This window comes from Cygnus atratus, chromosome 27 (assembly GCF_013377495.2).
Source record: "Cygnus atratus isolate AKBS03 ecotype Queensland, Australia chromosome 27, CAtr_DNAZoo_HiC_assembly, whole genome shotgun sequence".
Classification (NCBI taxonomy): domain Eukaryota; kingdom Metazoa; phylum Chordata; class Aves; order Anseriformes; family Anatidae; genus Cygnus; species Cygnus atratus.
The window spans coordinates 2,794,883-2,815,892 of record NC_066388.1 but is presented as its reverse complement, the minus strand read 5'-3'; the positions used below and the strand labels follow the sequence as shown (position 1 = coordinate 2,815,892).

General features: G+C 41.3%; 2 protein-coding genes across 2 annotated transcripts in view; one reads left to right on the top strand and one right to left on the bottom strand.

Moving 5' to 3' along the window:
- Window positions 1-844: 844 nt before the first annotated feature.
- On the top strand, window positions 845-3,989 carry GNRH1 (gonadotropin releasing hormone 1). Its single transcript, XM_035562802.2, has 4 exons — window positions 845-898; window positions 980-1,121; window positions 1,833-1,928; window positions 3,888-3,989. Exons 2-4 carry the CDS (start codon window positions 981-983, stop codon window positions 3,927-3,929), a joined length of 279 nt encoding a protein of 92 aa, XP_035418695.1. The 5' UTR covers window positions 845-898; window position 980; the 3' UTR covers window positions 3,930-3,989.
- Window positions 3,990-10,579: 6,590 nt separating this feature from the next.
- The window catches only part of DOCK5 (dedicator of cytokinesis 5), a 78,240-nt gene continuing 67,809 nt past the window's right edge, over window positions 10,580-21,010 (bottom strand). Inside the window, exons 45-51 of the mRNA XM_050715718.1 lie at window positions 19,161-19,244; window positions 18,205-18,342; window positions 17,927-18,093; window positions 16,914-17,091; window positions 13,928-14,066; window positions 12,578-12,693; window positions 10,580-10,681 (exon numbers count right to left, since the gene is read on the bottom strand). Of these exons, the coding sequence (XP_050571675.1) occupies window positions 10,580-10,681; window positions 12,578-12,693; window positions 13,928-14,066; window positions 16,914-17,091; window positions 17,927-18,093; window positions 18,205-18,342; window positions 19,161-19,244 (924 nt within the window). The remainder of the gene's footprint in view (window positions 10,682-12,577; window positions 12,694-13,927; window positions 14,067-16,913; window positions 17,092-17,926; window positions 18,094-18,204; window positions 18,343-19,160; window positions 19,245-21,010) is intronic.

Genomic DNA, 21,010 nt, shown 5'->3' with positions numbered 1-21,010 from the left:
CCTGTGTGCTTGTGCAGTCTTAGGCTCTTGCTTATGCACCACAGGTCCGTTTCCTTCAGGTCTGAGATACAGAGACTAAACTGAATTCCTCATCCATTTCAACTCCTGTAAGGCACACTCATCAAATTCAAAGAGATTTTACTTAAAAGAAGTATATATATTTAGGAGCCACTGAAAGGAACAAGTGTTTTTCACGGGGCAACCGCAGCCAGCTAGATCTGAATGTCAGATTTACAGCCTCTTAAAAGAAAGGCTGTTACCATTGAGGCTCTTAGCGAAAACAGCTGAATTTAATAGCTGCACCGGGGCGTCCCAATTATGTGCTTTATTTCTTTACATGACAGCAACATTAAGAACAAAATTGCAGTCCACGAGATAGAATTAGATGAAGTCACCTGCTGTGAAAGGTTTGGTGTTGGGGTGGTTTTATATAAAAAGCAAAGCAACAAGCTAACTCACTGGACGTTTTCCAGCGGGGAAGAGGTGGAGTGATTCTGCAACTTCTCTCAGCAAGCAGGTAATGTGCTTGAACAACACACTACGTCCCATTTCACTTACTCAGTCCTTAGAGATGCTTGTATTGGAAGAAATTTGCATTAGAAGATACCGCAAAGAGCAATTTTTAAAGAGTGCTAGAACAGAAATTGGCTGAACTGAACAAATCTGTCAAATATCAACAGGGACTTTCAGTGAACCTTGGAGATCCAGGCATTCCTAAAATTCTGAGAGGGTGTTCAAAGTTCCTAATTTAGATCGCCATCCAAATTCCTCAGATGTCAAATCTCTTTCTAATGAGCTATTCCACACTTTGAGGGACTCCAAAACCAGCTGTGACTCGCGTGCAGGCACAGTGCCACTGGGGTGTAGGGGATCAGAACTGAAGATTCACTCCCAAAATGTAACGTTTCCATGATTCTGTAAGATAAAAATTGAGCTTTAAATGACATTATGATCAAAAAGATGTTTTTTTCTCTCACAGAATGGAGAAGTCCAGGAAGGCCTTTGTTGGTATCCTCCTGTTTACTGTGTCTGTGGAAATCTGCTTGGCTCAGCACTGGTCTTATGGCCTGCAACCAGGAGGAAAAAGGAACGTGGACAATATGGGAGAATCATTTCAAGAGGTGGGTTCAGGATTGTAAACCAATTCTGTTGGTTTTGCTGGGATCCCTCACCTGAACCAGATGCAAGCAAAAAAGCCATGGGATGGTATCAGAGGTGGCTCAGGCATTACTGTGTGTCTCTCTCTCCACATGTATACATTATATAAACACACATACATAAACAGACTTCTTAAAGAAGTAATTGGAGAGCTGACCGTGATGTAGCATAAGGGTAAGACAACATCTGACAGCCCTGCATAAAGAACAGTATTGTCTACTGCAGACACAAAGCTTGGGCAGTCCGCTCAAATGCAGAGACTGAAGTTTGACTTCCAGGTTAAACCTGATCTCATCCCGTCCCTAGATTCAGCCAATATTCTGATCAGCTGCTTTATGACAACTTTCATCCACTTCAGTGAGAATGTGGCAACGGGCAGCTGTTGTGGGATTAGATGGCAAGCACTTAAATGAAGGATTCAAACCACAAAGCAGATGTGAAAAGTTCTGTCCACTGATGCTTTTCCCATGCTTTCTAATATTTCATGTGTAGGCTCTTGTAACTGCAGTTTTAACATTCTGATTTAAAGTTTGCTATAGCACAAGCACAGCACCTAGGGAAAGGGAGAATTTAAATTGTGCAGTGGAACAGTTTCGTCATTATCTGCAACTAGGGCATGGCTGCCTTAGAGGAGAAATCTCTTCTCATGAAGGCTGTGTCCGTTCCCAATTCAGATTGCAAATGACATGGAAAAATTAGGGGAAGTGCAGAAGACGGAATGCCCTGGCTCATATCAGCATCCCAGATTTAGTGATCTGAAGGAAGCCATGGTAAGTAACATGTTTTTTCTTTTATCACCGTGGAATACAGGGGGCTAGTCCAGGCTGGGAAAACACAGGGCAAGGGTGGGGTAGGAGTGATGAAAGAAGAGGCATGTCAGCTTAGTTTGCATATGGTGATACTGGCTGCACCCTCATTATCTGCATCGTTCTCAAGTACCTCCAATTTACAGTCCTGGAACATGACTACGTTATTCTTGATGCTCCCATTGTAGCAGTGTGTTACTCACTAAATAAAAAAAAAAACAAAGACACATTCTATCTACCTTAATACAAATCTATGCAGCATTCGCAGATGCTTAACTTCAGGGGTGCACTTTGCCAGCTGAAGGATGGAGCCATATGGAAGCTGCTGCTCCCAAGGTCCCCAGACTGGAAAATGTATTTTCCATGAGATGCTCTAATGCAGTGACAGCAGAGACTTCACACAGACACTAGCTGCCACAGAAAGACTGCTCTCAAGCAAAACCATGCTCTTCAAATCATACAGCAACACCTTGGTCAGGCCAGATGGCCACCACTTTCTGGGAAACGCCTCTGAGTTGTCCTAGAAGTTGAAACACTCAATCTCTACTTCATTTTTTAATCAAAGACCAAAAAATTCAACTACATACTCTTGCCTTTCACTGAGGAAGCTGGTCTGAATCGCTCAGAAACTCAGTAACAGCAATGCAGACAGGTCAGTCCAACTTCTGTTCGCTTCTCACGCAGAAATCTCCTAAATTCCAGGGTTTCTTTTAGGTCATCATTAATCCTACTTGTACAGAACATAAAATGGGATCTATGCCTGTGACTCTGGCTTCCAATAGCACTACTTTCAGTACGAAGAGCCAACACTAACTTAGTATGTTTATACTTTTTTTTTTTGGCCTGCAAAAGACTATATTAGGCATGGACAGATAGCAGAAAAATTATCAGGATATATGAAATGAGTTCTTTGATGCTTTTTGCTCACTGAGGGAAACTTGGCCTTCCTTTGCAGTCAAATTCTGAGGTTTGCTTGGAAACTGCTGGTAATCTTACACAATATGTGCAAAAAACTTTTAGGCCTCTGCATCTAGCGGTTACTTTGCGTACTGTTCCTGTAACATAGCCTGAGCTATGTGGCCTTACTTCTCGCTGCTTAATGACTTTGAAAACAAATTAGAACTTTTCCAGATGCAGGTTTTCCAACGTAACACATTCCTGGAGTTGATACAGGAATATTACGCAATGCGAGGGGAGGTGTCAGGAAACGGCCCACCCCATGGAAAAAACTTTTCAAGTTACCTTCATCATTTCCTGGAGCAGCTGGTACTGAGCGCAAACAAAGATACACCTAGCTAAGATACAAAAGGGAAAACAAAAAACAGTAACTCATTCAGCATGTTGATCCAAAACACTTCAGGCTTTCAACTCAGAGGTAACAACATAAATAAATATTCAAGTAGGAGGCCAGATCCAGCAGGGTGTGGCACAGCACATGCCATTCTAACAGTACCAAGGTACAGAGAGAAAGGTTAACAGGGCAACTGTCCCATCTTGTAACACTTTTGTAAGCAGAGCTTTCTTGCCTCTGGTGTCTTGGCCAACTGCTTAAGCTCACGGACATTTCACATACTGATGCTTTTGTAAGTTTATGCTGCTTTTCCTAAACTTCTGTCAAAATGTAGTGTTCAACAGCTGTCGGGTTGCACTCCAAGAGCTGCTGCAGTGGTGGGCCCATTAACAGATGTAAAGTTGGTCATGGACTTTGGGATGAAAAGGGCTATTATGAGTGTCAGTTACATTATACTGTCTGATCAGATCCCCGGGCAGGTGGCGGAGAGATCATGTCGGGTCAGATTTATGTCATTCTAATCCTTCCAATGCAAACCACACTATGAATATGTTAGCATCTGACTAGGCTTTAAAATTCCACCATCAAAGTTCTTTCTTCTCTTTAAAACTGGCGTATGTGTGTGCTTACAGGCAAGTCTGATCGAAGGAGAAGCCAGACGAAAGAAGATTTAAACCCACAAAGCCAAAGGAACATCAGACCCAGAATAAAATTTCAAAGCAACGTTAAAACCAATTCCTCCTAAAATGGATTAGATTTCATGATGTGAATAAATTCTGTGAAGTTGTATTTAAGTGGAAGATGTTGTTGTATAGATTACCAGCTTAAAAGAGAACACATTCTAGTCCAGTGGTGGGGAATCAGCACCATAGGGTTGGCTTTTTCTGCAATTAAAACTTGGACACAACAGCTTTTGTTTCACGCACATGGACAATGCCTGGGCAAGGGCACTGTCTGATCTCCCCCGTCTCCGGATACAACAGCAATACAACATTAAAAATTAAGAATAAATTTACTGTTGGAATGCAATTCCACTCACACGTCAGTAGGCCACACGTGAAACACTTTTATATGCCTTTTTCTTTTTTACTGGTTCACTCATAAAAACTACATTTATATTAAAAAGGTATTTACAAACTTTACAACAGTTAATACATTTAAAAAAACACAAGAATTTATACACCTTGCTTTACAGACTTAGTGAATCACGCGCCATTTACCCAAAGAGATGCAGACTCCCTTTCCGAAGCTTGGCTCCTGCTCTTTGTCCAGAGCCAGCTTAAAAGCTGTATTTTTTTGCTGATTCAACTGCAGAGGATTAAAAAGGAGGGAAAAAACACGTATTTGCAGTCTGTAGAGGTGGGTTTTGTGACTGAACCATTACACCCAGCATCTCAAAGCACTCACAAAAACACGTTACACAACATCCACATTCTCCTGAATTCCAGACAAACATGTCCTGCAGTTTATCATGTTATTAAACCCCTGTAATACCAACAGTGATCGACTACATCAATGAACACCAGGCACGTTGGGGCTGAATTTCAGAGCTGCTGAGGACTTGCGCACCTCGGTGTACACACACAAACTGCAGGCTGTTCTTCCAAAACGCAGGTCCAACGTGTGCAGTCAGGCATGTCCCGTGAGTTCAGTGACAGCCTTAAACCAGCTCAGACCAAGGCTGCACAACCAGATGTTCACTTTTGTTAAGCTTCTCTATTTCCCAACAGCCGTGACTCCTTTGCGGACTTGCCATGGTGCACACACAATGCCCTAAAGGTGCTTTCCACGCTTGATTTTCACGCTGTACCCCTCGAGGACTGTGCTGGGCAGGCACAGACATTAACATGACCTGGTTTTATTTATCTACTGGGGGCAGAGCACACACTAGAACTTAGCTCTGCTCCAGCTGGGATCTTTTTACATCATAATCACTTAAATATACACTGTGATACACTCTGAAGATTAGGAAGAATGTTAATAGGAGCAGAATTAAGTGAACCTCATGTGCTTTCAAAAAGCCCACCTCCTACCATGCAATAACCGAATCACATTTATTTGTGTATTTTTTCTTTCTGATAGTCTTAGGAAAAGCTCACCCTGGTCCACTAGATAACAGTCTGCAACAGTAAATACAAGATTTTTAATTAAGGAATTGAAAAAGGGGTAGCAGTAATGGTCGGGAATGTTTTTACATTAAAAAAAAAAGATTACAGTTAAGCTACAGACATCTTAAACTTATTATTTCCATTTACAATTATAAAAATAAATAAGGAGAGAAAATCTGAGCCATTATTACTACAAGTCTAACTCACTGTTCATCGTGGAACGTACGCCAGGCTGCACAGTGTGAAGGTTCTCAACAACTGCTACATACATATCATGGTATTTCTGCCACTGCAGATCACAGAGCTGTCCTCACTGGAATCGGTGTCCTTTCCTAATCCACTAATCCACTGAAATGGAAAACTGTCTGTTTCTCTCTTCCCCTGATATGGATTAGAGCCTGTAACATTTTTAAAGGAATTTATCACAGCATGACAAATTTTAATTAAAAGCTCCAGAAAACAAGTGTTGAGCATATTTCTCCAAAGAGAAAAAAAAATCCTCTAAGACTTGAAATTTAACATTAGCTTTGAACAGCATGGCTATGAAATGGGATTAAGATTTTGTCTTCTCTGCAGACTGGATGTTTAACTTTGAGATTTGTTTTTTTCAGAACTATGAACTCAGTAGAAATGCTGCTGCTTGCTTTCAGTTCTGGCATGCAAAGAAGACACCATTATGGATTGTTCCCCTACTCCCATTTTCAGTCCTACAGGTTAAAAAACGTTGGTTAATATTTACAAAATCATCTAAGAAACACGGAAAGATGATTCTCATTCTGAAAATGAAGCAGCAAGACCTTAAATTGTCTCTGAAAATTAGATCTCAGAACTTAAGTCAAAAAAAAATCAGAGGTCTAGTGGGGTTTCTCACAAGAGTTTGGGCACTAAATTCCACTTAATTAAAATCAGTCAGGCCCCATGCTTTTTCACACACTTTAAAGCCCAATTGCTTTTAAAAATCTGACACTTGAAGATGATACTTTTTTCCAAAATTGGTGTGAAGCCCTAAGTCACTTAGGCACAGTACAGAAATCCCATCTTGTACCTCCAAGGAAACGATGCTGACTTGTATCAGCTAACAATGCAACTCTTCAAACCTCCCAGTCAGTAATACTTAAGAAAACTGAACCTGTGAGTTAGGTTGCCCAAAAGCAAGAAGAAGAGGGAAGAGTTTACAGCACTTCAAACAGGCTCTTAGAACAAAAATAATGCTAACAAAGAAAAAAATAATTGTTCAACTTTAAACACTTGGCATGGAAAATCTGCCAATGAAAATGCCCCAAACGTTTTGGCAATGGAGATCTCCTTGCCCTGTTGTCTTTAGGCATCAGCTGTTCCTTTCCTTGCAGTAAGGGTGATGTCTCAGCTACAACCATCTCCAACCGGCCAGGCAACAGAGGTGGCAAGAAGAAAGGCCTCAGCTGTGCAGACAGCAGACCAAAAAAAGTCAAGGAACCTGCGAAGTGAGGCAGACGACTTGGGCATTTAGGGCTAGCTCAGCTACCAGCACCTAGGACCAGCACACATGAAAGACAGGACTGTGTTCCCAATGACTGACAGATGCATGATCCAAGGGGGGAAAAGTCTTTTTGCACGGACCGGTTCCATCCTCCAGGAAAATACCTGGTGAATGCACAAGGTGCACCTGCAAGTTAGTAAAGCAGATCAGAAAGGCAGGGAAGCAAGACTCAGAAGTCACTTGGAACTAAAATACCCAAACCTCCTATCTATTTTGTTTTCCCCCTACAGACAAACCATTAGCTGAGATTCCTGCAGTTTCTTTTGTTTCTGCTGACTTACCAAAGGAGTTAAAAGCAAGCCTCCTCTGAAAAGGAAAAGCACCGAGGAATGAGGCAACAGGCAGATGCACGATGGGGCAAGGCACTGAATTAACAATAGGTGCTGTTAATGTATACATGGATGTGTGTATGTGGCCAAGGAGCTGATGGAGAGCTTCAGGTTTCTACAATTCACACCACATCCTACTGCTCTGCCTTAAGCAAAGTTCTCACTGAAGACAGAAAAGTTCTCCTTCAAGTAAAGAGTTTCAGAGGATCCTTTAGTTTACATGTGCGAGAGCAGCAGAAGGAAGACAGTAGTTACATGAAGAGGAAGAAGTGGACCAAAAAAGCCAAAGACGAGAAAACCCTGTGGCTTTCAAGTCAAGCAGTGTCTATGTCAGCTCCACATTATGTTCTTGGACAAGTCCTACAATGCACCAGAGAGGCGGTGAAACACAGCCAAGATGTCCAGAAAGGTTTCAAAGATTTCCCAAGAGAAGGTGACAACCCCGAAGACAATCGCATGTGAGCTACAGCAAGCACGACTGTGACTGCAGTGCAGCTTCCAAAATGTCTCCATCCTGCTCTGTGATGTGAATCTGATATGATCCTTTAATGAATGCAATCTGCCTAGAGAGCCAGCAAAATAAAAGCAGACAGAAAAAAAATAAATAAATAAGTTGTCAGGCAGCAAAATAAATGCAACTTCTGCAGGTTTCTTTAACTGGAGTCACACAGAAGCCCAAGGAACTTCTAAGAGCACGATTTTGTTTTCCTCTGAAAAAGACTTTAAGTCTAATTAAAGCCTTTCTCAAATAAGTTTTCACTAACGTGATGAAACTCATTAAGTCATATGAGCAGAATAGTGGTGCAGTGGCCTGCAAAAAGAAACCCAAACCAAACAACTGTATATTTACTGTTGTGAGCAACATCCTCAGCAGGGTTTTTAACACCTCTCCATGAATTATGCCAGATAATCAGAAGCTAAACGACAGTTATAGCTGAGCGAAATTATTTCCTGGAAGAAAGAGCACACAGAAGAATCTTCATCAACATGATGATAAAGGAATAAGCCACAAGTGGCAACCAAATATCTAAAATTTTATCTAAGTTCAAACAAACTTCAGCTGGTCCCTCTTTATGATGAGCACTAAGAAACTTCTAGGTTCTGAAACAGTTTGGATCTAAACTTTGCAGGCAAACTCCCGTTTCCTGAGATTCACAGTGAAAGGGAACAATAACAATGAGCGATTTTTTCCCTTCCCTAGAAAACATCAGTGAAAATAACAGCCACTATGGAAGCTACGTGTATAAATAGGCCAGTCACACAGGCAGAACAGCACGGCAAAATGTCCCGTCTGAATGTGACAGAAGAGAACAATTCTTACAAACCAAGAGAAACCAAACCTGAGGGACTTTGCAGCTGCTGGTAAATGTGGCACCAACTGGCAGTAGCAACTTTGGGGGGATATACATGGAAGTTACAACTACGTAGCTTGAGAAGAAAACAGGGAAGTTCTCCACAATGCATTACTTCTGGAACAGGGAGTTTAGGAAAGTCCACCTCCACAAAGCGAAAACTATTTCTGGAGTGATCTAGATTATTTAATAGTAGAACAGAGTAGAAATACATTTTGCAAGACAATTTCAAACTGAATTTTCTTCTGGCCTAAGTGTTGTACAAACTCCCTGTAAAGCCTGATGCAGAAGAGCAAGTTCCCCACCCCAGGGGAGCAGCCGATCTAACATCATGGTGCTGCCCAGGCTCAGAGACCAGCAGCCCTGCAAGGTGCAAAATGCAACTGCCAACGCTAATACTATGGAGTATTTTGTTGCGTTTTTTTTAAACAGCAATCTTCTGGTGGCAGCTCAGGCACAGAGGAATGATGAATGAGTCTAAGGCCCATCTGGTCCATAAATAACAATGGTATTTGTGTTCTATGTTTGGTCACTATGTAAACTGTGAGGACAGGGTGTTCTAACTGTGTGCAACAGCCTTTTTCTGCATGAATCGCATGAATTTAAAAACATTAAAACCCAAGATCATGTCATTTTTTTCTCTAGAATAAATAAAACAGAAAGACTGATGCTAACATTCTGAGACAGCAGGGAATAAATAACTAAAAGAAAAAAAAAACTAAACAGATTAACAAAATACTTATAAATAATATTATTATCCCATCCTCCAAGGAAATAAAAGCTGCAGAGCTGGAGTAATCCAAGCAACAGGAAACTTGGTGGGTAAGTGTCAAGTCTTCCACATGCATCCCAGATCTAAATGGCTCCTTAAAGCCCAGTGGCTGTTAGCAACTTAGATCAAGGGAGGCTACAAAACAAAGTGCAAGTACTGCCACAAACCAGGGGGGAGATGAGAATTATTTACGTGGAATTGGCCAGCCAAAGTAGAGGCTACATTAACTATCAAACTTTGTTTCTGAGGTCCAGGTGACCAGTTTTACCCACTCCATCCTCTCCAGGTTGCTGCTATCAATACAGTAATGGTATCGATGGAACTTCTATCCACTCTAAGACATTCACAGGAGAAAAATAACTTTTTACACCCTATTAAAAAAGCACAAAGATTAGATATTGTACCAAGTCCCAGACGCAAAATAAAGTAGTAACATCACAAAGGAAGGAATATCGACTGCTCTGTAGTGTCAAAACCAGAATCAACAGCGAAACTACGACAAAGAACTGGTGAACCTAAACTCTCCACTGGGATTGAGTGACTGCCACTACTTGAGCAGAGGTGGCGTAAGGCAGAATGTCTGCACTTCATCTTAAATACCTATGACGACTAGCAGAAAAGAGGTTTCTTTTTCTGCTAACAATGCTCAGGTCTCTGCCTGCAATCAAGAATCTTAGGAGACTACATATCATACGCCAGCACCTGACATCTCAGGAGCAGACATTTCACAGCTTAGGCACGGCTGTGATCGTCTCGCTTCATGCAAAGCAGGGCTTGGCTATGCTACAGGGGCAAAAGGAGGGATCGGTGCACTAGTACAGCCACAAAGCTGTAACGAACCTATATGAAAATACTGCAGAATGTATCTCATACTGGTGTGGCTTACCTTGGTTCAAGCACTGGTGCAAATCACTACAAGGACAGGTTTACGCTAGGAATGAGCTGCTGAAATTGCATCAGTGACTGAGTCCAGGACAGACAAGACTAAGACAAACAGGAGTTCCAGTAGGCTGACTTCTTCCCACATGTGATTAGTGTCTCATGATTTGAAAGGTAAACCAGAGGTTAGGAATAGTTACAACTAAGTTCCTTTTGGTATTTCCCAGGAAGAACTCCAAGGGACGTGACTGGAATGGCAAGTGAGATCACTAGGTCTTTAGGGTCGGAAAGGCCCAGCATGTCGGTGAAAAGAAAGCAGCCATTTCACTCTAGGCACTTGCTGTGAGCCAAGCAAGTAACAATCCTCACTGCAATCCTTGCTCTGAAGAGACAACGCTGGATTTTCTGGTTTTTGGAGGAGGAGGGGGAGGCTTGGCTTCACGTCTGTTGGGTAGCGGTGGAGCAGCCTGAGAAGATAAAACAAAAACATTTTGCCTGATCAAACAGAAGAAATGCAAAAGTTCGTATACTTCTTAATTCTTCTTTCAGGACAACATCTTTGAATTCATCCTCTCAGTGCTCCATGCAATCAATGAGAGGGGCAAACAAGGACTCCGATGTAACAGAAACAGGTATTTTTTAGTTGGTAGAATCATCTTTGGTTGCAGACATGCTTTAGCTGCTTCTGACCTGCAGCCTGACTGAGCCAGGAAGTCACTTGCCCAGTCCCAGATTTACCAGTAAAATGGAAATAAACCCACTTCTCTCATGGTTTCAAAATTCAACTATTTTTATCTTGCTGGCTCAGTGAGTTGCACCACGTAAAACGCTTCCAAATCAGAATGGTGGAACTAATTCCATAAAATGGCAACAAAGCAAAAATTCTGCTAAAACAAGTCACAGCCTTCCTGCCTAACGCAGGGGATTGTAGAGTGTTTGTTGTTCTTGCAGAAAACTGCACCAGTAGGTCCTTTCAAGTTGTCCCTTTGCTTGTTTTAAGGGGCATCCTATAAACTAATGAAAAGTGAAAGGCCAGGTGAACAAGAAGCTTATGTGGCTTACCTCTTGCTTAGCTGAAACTGCCAAGATTTCCTGACTATTTTAACTAAAGGAGGACAGACTCAACTTTACAACAACAACAAAAGTAGCAAAACCCTTCAGAAAGTACTTTTACAACCTCTCTTTACGGGCCTTTGAATCCGTTCCATTTGGCTGTAAGCCAGGGTCAATGTTACAAGCCAGAGCATGTTAGTAATTAGTTTTCTTACAAGACTCAAGGGAAGGCTTTTTTATTAATCCTCTTGAACCAGCGACTCCCACAGCATCTCTAGGGCTGGCATATTTCCTCCAGCCACACCACCTACATCAGCTATACTGCCCCTTCTCAGAAGAACAGTTAATTCAGACCAAGTGAAGGCCTGAGTAGAAAACCTCCAATTTATCCCATGTTTCAGGAATTCATGCCATTGTCATTTCTCTCTTATTGAAGTAAATAATCAACTGCTGTGTTGTCTTTCTGTGCTGTCAGAGTTAACATCTTTTGTGAAGTGTGATCATTCAGTATTTTTGGTAAAATTCCAGCTCTTTTACTAAGGTACTCCATAAATCCCCTCTGTAAATTGCACGGTGGAAGACATTCTCTTGACAGTTCCAAAAGGATGTTTTCTGATGCTGCACAATGGTAAGCAACGACAGTGTCACATTAGAATCACCTACATTTTAGTGGCACATGAAATGATTCTGACATAACCACCAGGGCATTTGCACATTAAGTACCCACAAGTCATTTGAGATACTGTAGGGGAAGAGCAGCATTAGCGATACAGCATGAAAAGTGTCAATATGATGTTCCTAGAAGGCAATCAACTTCATGAAATTAAGAAAAAAAGATTATGGCCAAGATGGTGATGTAATACGGGCTAACTTTTAAGTGAGTAATGATAAATACTTTGAAAAATTATATTCTTCTGAGCTAAGGATTCAAAACAAGACAAACATTTCTGAAAATGTGTAAACTTCTCTTTTTCAGGATCAGGTTACTGTACTATTTTACATGTTGACCATGTTTTTGAACCTTTTCAATCACTGTGCATGTTTGTTTTCAATATACTTCCCTGTGTCCCACCCCCCCCCCAAGTTTGCCTAACCAAGGACATCACAACCTCCACTTGAAAAAGGGACTGCACTTGATAGCCCTCTCTCAAAACAAAAATCTTCTTATTCTTTTGTGGTTTCAGGGAGGGAACCAGTAAAATGATTAGACAAGTTTCAAGCAGCACCACCCTACAAGCAGCTTGGAAAATTCCAGCGGTGTCCTGCTCGAATGTTGGTTTCCAGAAAAATGTCAGCTCTCATTTCCTTACCTCCACAGAATTCCTCGGGTTGCTATTCTCGTAGGGTTTGTTTTTAGGCGGAGGTGGAGGAGGGGTACTCTGCAAGCTAGCAGTTGACAATCCATCAGCTTGCAACGAGGGAAAACCTAGAAGCAAAACCAGTAAGAGAAGACATGAAAGCAGATGGAAAAGGAGTGGGAAAAGGAATTGACCATGTATGACTTCAAGGGAGAATCATTAAATATCTTGCACTTTAGATCTGTTTTAGCAGCAAAACCTGCACAGATATGTCAAACCAGAGTCACAGTTTTATCTCCCTTAAGTTCCAAATGCCCAGAAGAGTTCTACCTTCAACAAATGAATCTAAGCTTATGTGAAAAATGCATGCCTGAGAGAAGAGAGAATTGAATCCATTATCACATCTGCAATGTTCCCTGGGATTTCCTTTCAGCCAGGGCCTCAACCTGAGAATTCACTTTGATTTTAACTCCAGTTGATGGAGCAGATAAGTACCCAAACTTCAGAATAATTCCTGGGAAGCTGTCCTGCTACTAATGATAATTAAAACCGCTTGCTAAGTAAAAGAGTGAGACTTCACATTCAGTAAGGCTGAGAAACATAACAGCTCGACTAGAAAGGAAGCCATCAATTGTGAGACTACAGTTGCATTCTTACCTTGGTCACACGTTGCTTCAGAATTAACTACAGATACTAGGGGATATGTATGTGAGGCAACTACAAACTACTCACTTCACTAATTCTTCAAGATAAATTCCTTCTCCTTCGGGTGTAACATTTATTAGCTGAATTTCCAAGCTGCAGAGCAGTAGCTCCTTCTAAAATTTTTAACAATCCTGCAAGGCTTGCCCAGAAAATTTAGCCAGAGGCCTCTTCAGAAACCAAACCTAACTACCATGTAGGGCTGATGCAGTTTCCACTAGTGAATTCACTGGAGGTATTCCTAGTATGTGCCATCTCACTTGATTTGGCAGAAGACTGACTCTTCTTTAAAAACAAACAAATAAAAAAACAACCGAGCACCTACATTAACTGCACACCGTGTTCACCTTGAGATTTAGTATTCCTCTCCACAAGTCAATACAGGAGAAAACACAGAAGAAAGAAATTGAAAAACACAGATAATGTTCTCTGAAACTCATTTGATTTACTAAGTGATATCTAAGTCACATGTATAATCACAGTGCCTTTGATAACACTGCCAAATACTGTTATCAAACAAAAATTCCTACAAACATTAATAGCCCAGAGTCACTTTCTGCATACTTCAGAGCAGTACCTCTTTCCCTGCCTCCCCAGTGAGGTTACCTCAGCAAATTTATCCTAACTCCTGCTACTCAGTTGCTGCATGACACAACTTACTGTGGGTTCTTGGCGTTTTGGGAGTGATGGGCGGTGGGCTGAGAGGCGACGACTGCTGGAGTGAAGAACTCTGAAGCAAAGTCAGTTTGCTGTCTCCTAATTGAAGACTCTTTGGCCTTTGTGCTTTTCCAGACAAGCTCTGGTTAAAACAAAGAGTAAACAAAACCTTTAGAAGTCAGCAAAGTTGCTGCCCACATATCCCATAATCAGACTTGTCACAAAGGCATCATGCGTGGCTTTTTAGAGCTTGTTAAGAGAGAAAGGTGCATTCAGGTGAAACATAAGGGTGAAACCAAGGCGCTGACTAAGCTATGGCAAAAGGCACACACTGTGCTCCTATGACACATTCAGTTGTCCCTGGGACCTTACTAACTGGGTAGTAATATTAATAAACTGTTTTTAATGATCTCAGTCTAAGAAGGTAAGAGGTCGGGGAAAGGGGTGAGGCTGAAAAATTGCTGCATTTGGCTAACAGTTCTGTGAACAAACTTGAGAAAAAAGCCTTTCCAAGAAGATGGAAGATTGAATTTTAGGTGCAAGTCAGGACTGCTAGTGTCATCCAGCTTCTTAGGGCTGTGAAACAAGTCCATTTCAAGCTTATTGAACACATCCCTTGCATCTGGGACTCAGGAGATGTTGTTCCAGTTCCTTCCAGTGTCATCTGTGTCCTGTGTATTCTTCATTCAAATCCTTTGGCTTCCCTACTTTGAAGACTCACCAGCATACGTGGGCTTAGAAACCTACAGACCCTGTAAAGAACAGCTAGCACCCAACATCTTTAAGGACCTCTGAAAGTCCCAATCCCACCCCCTCAGCCAGTCATCTGTCAAACAGCTCTAATTTATTTCCTGAGACAGCATGGGGGTAAACTGAAATGCTTCAATCATCACCAGGAGGTCCTCGGGTGGTTAATCAAACATCACATTCAGCCTGGTGGTAACTGTCTGATTTGGGGACCGTGGTATTCAGCGTGCCTTCCACCAGCAAACTTTCCTCCTGCCAGTGCTATTAAAGATGTCAGCAATACAAGAGTCATCAAAAGCTTCACTCAGACATCTAAATTCCACCTCAATCCCAGTGCCTGGGGTTTCCCACTAGCACCACGTGCCTGAAGATACAAAGGCAGCCAAAAGGACGTTTCAGCCAAGCAAAGGTGGAATTTAGTCCTTCTAAATATGGACCCCAGAGCCCAGGGCATATTAAGGTCCCTTTAATACGCTTTACAGAGAAGGCTATCATGCTTACGTATGTAATTAAACTCACCGAGCTCTTCTAGAGACCAATTCTCCACCACTGAGCAATTTAGTATTTCTCCCTGCACAGAAGGGACCACACAGTGGTGTGCAGTGAATATAAACCAAATAAAGCCCAAAGCTGCTGGATGTACAGCGAGCCTTTGGTTCCCTCTGGCTTTCTAGCTCCCAAGCAGCTTATTCAAGAGCTGCATAAAATCACTCTGCTTCATTCTCGTGCTGCACTATGCAGCTACGGAACAGAGCAGCTATAAAAAACCAGCTTTCTGTGTACTTTGCAATGTTCTTAAGCAGAAGTATAACCCTTAACTGCTCGTATACTTCAGTAAGCTGATCACACAAGCAATGTGCCCTCAGAGATCTGGGGGGAGAAGGGAGGGTGGGGGTTCTGTTTTGCATCCCTCAACTCTCTGCAAAGCAAAGCCTTGGACAGATGTGCCGTGCTGTCACAGGGAACTGGTCAATAAAAGCGGGCCTTCTCCCAGCTCTTTTCCCTCTAGCTTTCCTTAATGAAGTGATCAGCAGCTGACATCACAGTTTGTGGGTTAAATCCATTTAATTCAACTGAATTCAAAATTCAACGCATTTCCAAAGGCAGAGGGCCAGGCCTCCTGAATCACTAATATTTACAACCCCAGATTTTCCTCCTGGGTGGAAAGGCTGTCAGTACCAAATGTCAGGATTCTAGAGCCACAGCTCCCCTTTTATAGAAATATTCTGTGGACTCCAAGTGCTGGCAGCATCACTCAGATTTGATGAGAATTCCTGAATCTATAGCAACATAACCTATTCCTGCCAGATTCAACCGAGATCTGGGGAAGGAAAGGAAAATAGAAGAGCTGATCCTTTTTTTTTTCATTATTTACACAATGCGTTAGGTCAAATTAGTACCACTGAGCCACCAGCTTAAATACTAAGATACCTAATTGTCGCGTACTCTCTGACAGTGTAACACAGCATAAATCTCAATATCCCCAATGCTCCAAGCTCACACAACTCTACTTTTGGGCTCAAGCTTTTCTGTTTGTATTAGGCAATTATTCTGAATCGCACTGTTAACTTGAATGCCCAAAAGTCTCCAATGTATTCTTTCTTACAACACTCCTGTGGGGGTATAGATTCTCTTTTTTTCCTCTTTTGCAAATAATGCTCAAGGAATAAACACCCCTGCCCTCATGCAGGAGGTTTGGAGCAGAGTGCAGATTTGGAAAAAGAGTTTTTCAAAGTCCCAAGCTGGTGACCTAACTACCAGACCATTTTTTTTCAACTCCCCAATCTATCAAACTGATCTTCACCTTGCAGTATACTTGATTTGTGCAGTGATGCTGACTGATAGCAGCTGAACATCTGGCTTGCCAGCTGGATTTTTGTGTGGGCTAGCTGTATCTACTTGCTCCAACACAAACAGAACAATTCTACACGGTGCTTAGTGCATCACAGTCATCCACTCCTAGAAGAAATGAGGGCACTGAGCACCTAGATGAAACACCAGTGCCTTGTGCTTCCCGTCTGTACTTTAAGTCAAGCTGCAGTTTGATCTGTGACACAAGTTTTCCAAATAAAAAAGCAAGAATTACTCAGATGACCAAGGCTTTTGGTATTTGAACCCCTCCCTCCCACAATTTAATGAAGTTCCCAATGACAAGCATGGCTGAAAGCAACGGAAACACTAAAATCTCCTGCTGGGATTTTATTATTGCATGTGTGTGTGTGTGTGTGTGTGTGTGTGTTACCATTTTTAAAGTCAGTTCCATTTCTGGCTCCTTCTCCACAATAACCTGAGACTTGCTAATACTCCACTCCTTCCGCTTGAGTTTGCAAATCCTGTTATCGCCATCTTCTTTGATGGGCAGATCCTCAGCTCTGGAGGCTGTTGATATTCTTCTCTCCAAGAGAGGTTCCAGAATAGATCTGCAGCCCACACCAGAAGAGAGAAAAAACACAAAATATTAGTCCATCAGACATTTCACGTGCCGTCTGTCAAAAAGCTGTGATCTCTTACTTTGCAGAAGTTATCATGAAAAATGGAATTAGGACTAGGGAATTTTCAATGAGATTTGTGCTCCTAAGTTACTTCACCAATTTTGAGTATTACGTCTTTTATACAAGGTAAAGCGTGAACTACTTGCAGAGGAAGCCAGATCTGCATTTTATGCCAATCCCTGCCACTGAGTCTGCTGTGTGCCTCTGAGCACAACACCTTGACTCCCCTGCTTACCACAGATGCAAAGCAGATGTAAAGAGAAGTAACATCAGGAAGTGTTTCCATATATTGCAGCTCCTTTTACTGACACACATGCAGCTGCAAACAGGTGGAATGAGTACCATGTGACTGTAACACCTCTGCAGACCACATCAAACTAAGTTACACTGTAGTATCTTACAATTCTGTTTTCTATGATTCCTGGGAAACAGAAATAGTGTACATCTGAAATACACGGTGCCTCTGTTCCTCTTCAGTATCATATATAGAACTGGGACTCAAGAGACAGACAGTCATAGGTTCAGTTCCCAAAATTATCCCTACCTGTTCTTCAAACTCCTTATTTGTAAAATTGGAGTAACATTAATCTCCACTTAAAGCCATAAAGGTGTAGGTATTATAATTGTTTATAAAATGAATCTTTGTTTTTAAGAGTAACTAATTAGATTAGAAAAGTCTCTTTTTTTGAAAATAACATAAACCCACTCTAGCAAAGGCATATCCCCAACTCTTGTAAGTCACGTGCAAGAGCTGATTACTAACCCGTCTGAACCTGGCCTGGAGGAAGTGCTGTCAGACGACGTGGAGGATGTAGAGACCACAGAAGAGGCCACGGATGTGACAGAAAGCCGTCTCAGCGTGGAAGACATGATATAGGGCAACACGACAGAGCCTGACCTGCTTGGTTTCCTTTCAGTGAGGGAGGGAGGCTGCAGACAAACACACTTGTCACAAATCACTTAGCACTAACTCATTCACAAGCTGGAAGGGGAGATTTGTGTTACTTCAAGGCAAAACACCAGACAACAAGATAAGCTTACCAAAGTTATCACACCATACTGCTTCTCCACCTTCTTCTTCAGCTCTTTGAAACAGGCTGTCAGTCTGTCGTGTAGAGGCTTCAGCTGTTCCGTCAGCTTCTCGCCATGGATCCTGATCCCCTCTGCCAACAACGGCATCTGAAAGAAGGAAAAAAATAAAGCTATGAAGACAAACCATATCTCCTGCTCCAGGGAGCAATTTTCTCTGCATGTTATATATCTCAGATACAATCACAGGACTGGCATCAGTGTGTTTTAAGTTTGCAGAGGAAAAAAAGCAATCATAACCTACTCAGCTACTGACTCCTAACTTATGACACTGTAGTAACTTGACTGTCTACTTGAGCTGTGTGTGTGTATTACAAATACATATGTCCACATCTATACCCAAGGTTCCCTCTTCCATACTCAGATTCCATATTCTGCTTTGGAAAACATGGGATGTTAAACATTAAGTATCACAACTTAGCCACCAGAGCTGTGTGATTGTGAAGTGGTTTTAACTGGGCTCTGTTGTACAGAAATATGTAAAAACAGGTCTGCAGGGATGCAATCCGCAAATGTGAAATTTGCTCTCTTACAAAAACATAGCAATTTTTCACTGCTATGCAGATCAAAATAGACAACTTTCAATGGTCAGACTTACAAAACATTGGATCTGATGCTTTCATGAAAAGTTAACAGATATTTTGTTAAACTCCTGAGAGGAAAAAAATATATGCTGCTTTGGCAAATATTCCACAATAACATTTCAGAGCAACACCAGGACATGGTACTGTATGTGCAACATTCTAGACCACAAATTTAGAATATGATATTTCTCCTCAAAATAAAATTCTATGCATATTCAGATTGTTCTTGTAGTATTTATCTCCATTTTCTCTCTCCAAAACAACGATGCTGGAAAAACACCTGCACTCACACACAGTACATCCCCATCTTCCCCAATATGATACCTGTAGAGCAATTAATTGCTTAAGCAGCTCAATTTTATCTTGATCTTCAGGATGCTCTTGAAGATACTTCTCTGTGAAAAAGGCCTAAAAGTGAAGAGAGAAAATGATATAGACATGATGCTTTCACAGCTAGCTCTAAGGTGAAGATCTCTGTACTTTAAAAGCAATTCACTGCCATTACTTCTCATAGCAAAATTGTCTTTAATATCAACCTGATACAAAGCCAAAGGACAAAGAATTTTAATTATTCATCCAGAAAAGGGAAGAAGATGACTTTTTTCTATTTTTTAAACTATATTTTCAATGAAAACCTGGTATGTTAATAAACAGTTACTTCATCAGAAGGGTTTTCTTCAATTCCAACTCCCTTCTCAAAGTACTGACTTGAATAATCAAGGTTATATTATTTGTCACCCAAACATGAGTGGAAAAATCAGTCCTGGAGCTCTCGCTTCAGGAGGTTTTTCTCATTTTAGCATCCAATGACCTCCAGTACACAATGACGTGCAAATACCCTCAGCCTCTGGAAGGTGAACAGACCTCCTCTTGCCTGCAATCTCCTTGAGATCTACCATTAAGTCCTTAGGTACAGCATTTTTACATGGGGCTTGCTATGAAAATTCAGTAGAAATAAGACCTGTGTTGAGATTTAGACTCATAGTTTGGTTCAACAAAGCACCTTTAGTCTACGCTTCTTATGTGTTTACCTTTAACTCAACAGAATCTGGTACTGGTTTAAGAGTTGAACAAACACATGTACGCCTTCCTGGACTTAAGTCTTAAAATTGTGCCAATTCACATTATGTGCTGCAGCACATTGCATTGAAATGTATCACAATTCCCAGTCAGAAGAATTTAATTTTTCTTTTCCTAGATAAAATCCCTAATAATTTTTCATTTTGTTTTAAAACGTGGTCTCTGATCTATTTCAGCCTCTGCATATATTTTAGTCCTGCATTCCATTAACTGGACTGTATGTACAAGTGTTTATAGGCCTAGTGGTATGATTCTGAAAAAGGCTGATGTCAAGAGGAGGTTAGCCTGTGAAAGGACTGCCGAGTATGTCCCAATGGATTTTTCTTTAAAGTGTTTAATTATTGCAAGAAGAAAGCCCATGTTAAAAATGCAGACTTCGGCTTTTGGCTACAATGAAACAATTAAAAAATTCAAGATTTTAGCCGCCCACAAAAGCCAAATGTTCTGTACTGATCTTTAGTTGAAATAGGAAAATATGAACCAGAAATGAGTATTTCCAGATGTGGTTACAGATACATTGTGTTTCCTAGTTTTAACTGCTTTCCCACTTTCGTAATTCTAAACTTTATGTCAACCTTAATTCATGAAACGGGAGGATTTGGGGCCAAATTCACCCCTGGCGAAGTATGCAGCTCCTCTGGAATCAGAAGAGTTATACCCCAGATATATCAGGCCCTCTCCCATTTAACTTTTTCACTTCATTTCATGTGACTGCAACACATCTGAGAAGAATTAAACATGTTTTAACACCATCCATTCAGTTTATGGAAATAAGTAATGCAATTTGTGCCGGGGAAAGAATAATTAAGATACTGGGAATAAACAGCTTAAGTAAAACATCACAAACAAAGAACACACACTGTGTCAACTAAATAAACCTGGATAGGAAACACTGAAACATTCCTTTTTTTTTCCCCTCCCCTGAAATACATGCTCTTTTCTGCAACACTGCAAAGATAGACTATTTGCTGGAAAGTAAAATCTTTATTTGCCTTACCATTCTATATTAATGCAGTGGAGAAATGTGAGCTATTTTGCTTCTATTTCTGATACTTGCACTGTTCACTGGGCTAACTAAGCACCTCACAATGCCC

Bases quoted from the DNA above. Each gene is read 5' to 3' on its own strand.
- GNRH1 (XM_035562802.2), top strand. From the start codon at position 981: ATGGAGAAGTCCAGGAAGGCCTTTGTTGGTATCCTCCTGTTTACTGTG. The intron at 1,122-1,832 runs GTGGGTTCAGGA...TTCCCAATTCAG, and splicing joins TGGGAGAATCATTTCAAGAG to ATTGCAAATGACATGGAAAA. The intron at 1,929-3,887 runs GTAAGTAACATG...GTGTGCTTACAG, and splicing joins GTGATCTGAAGGAAGCCATG to GCAAGTCTGATCGAAGGAGA.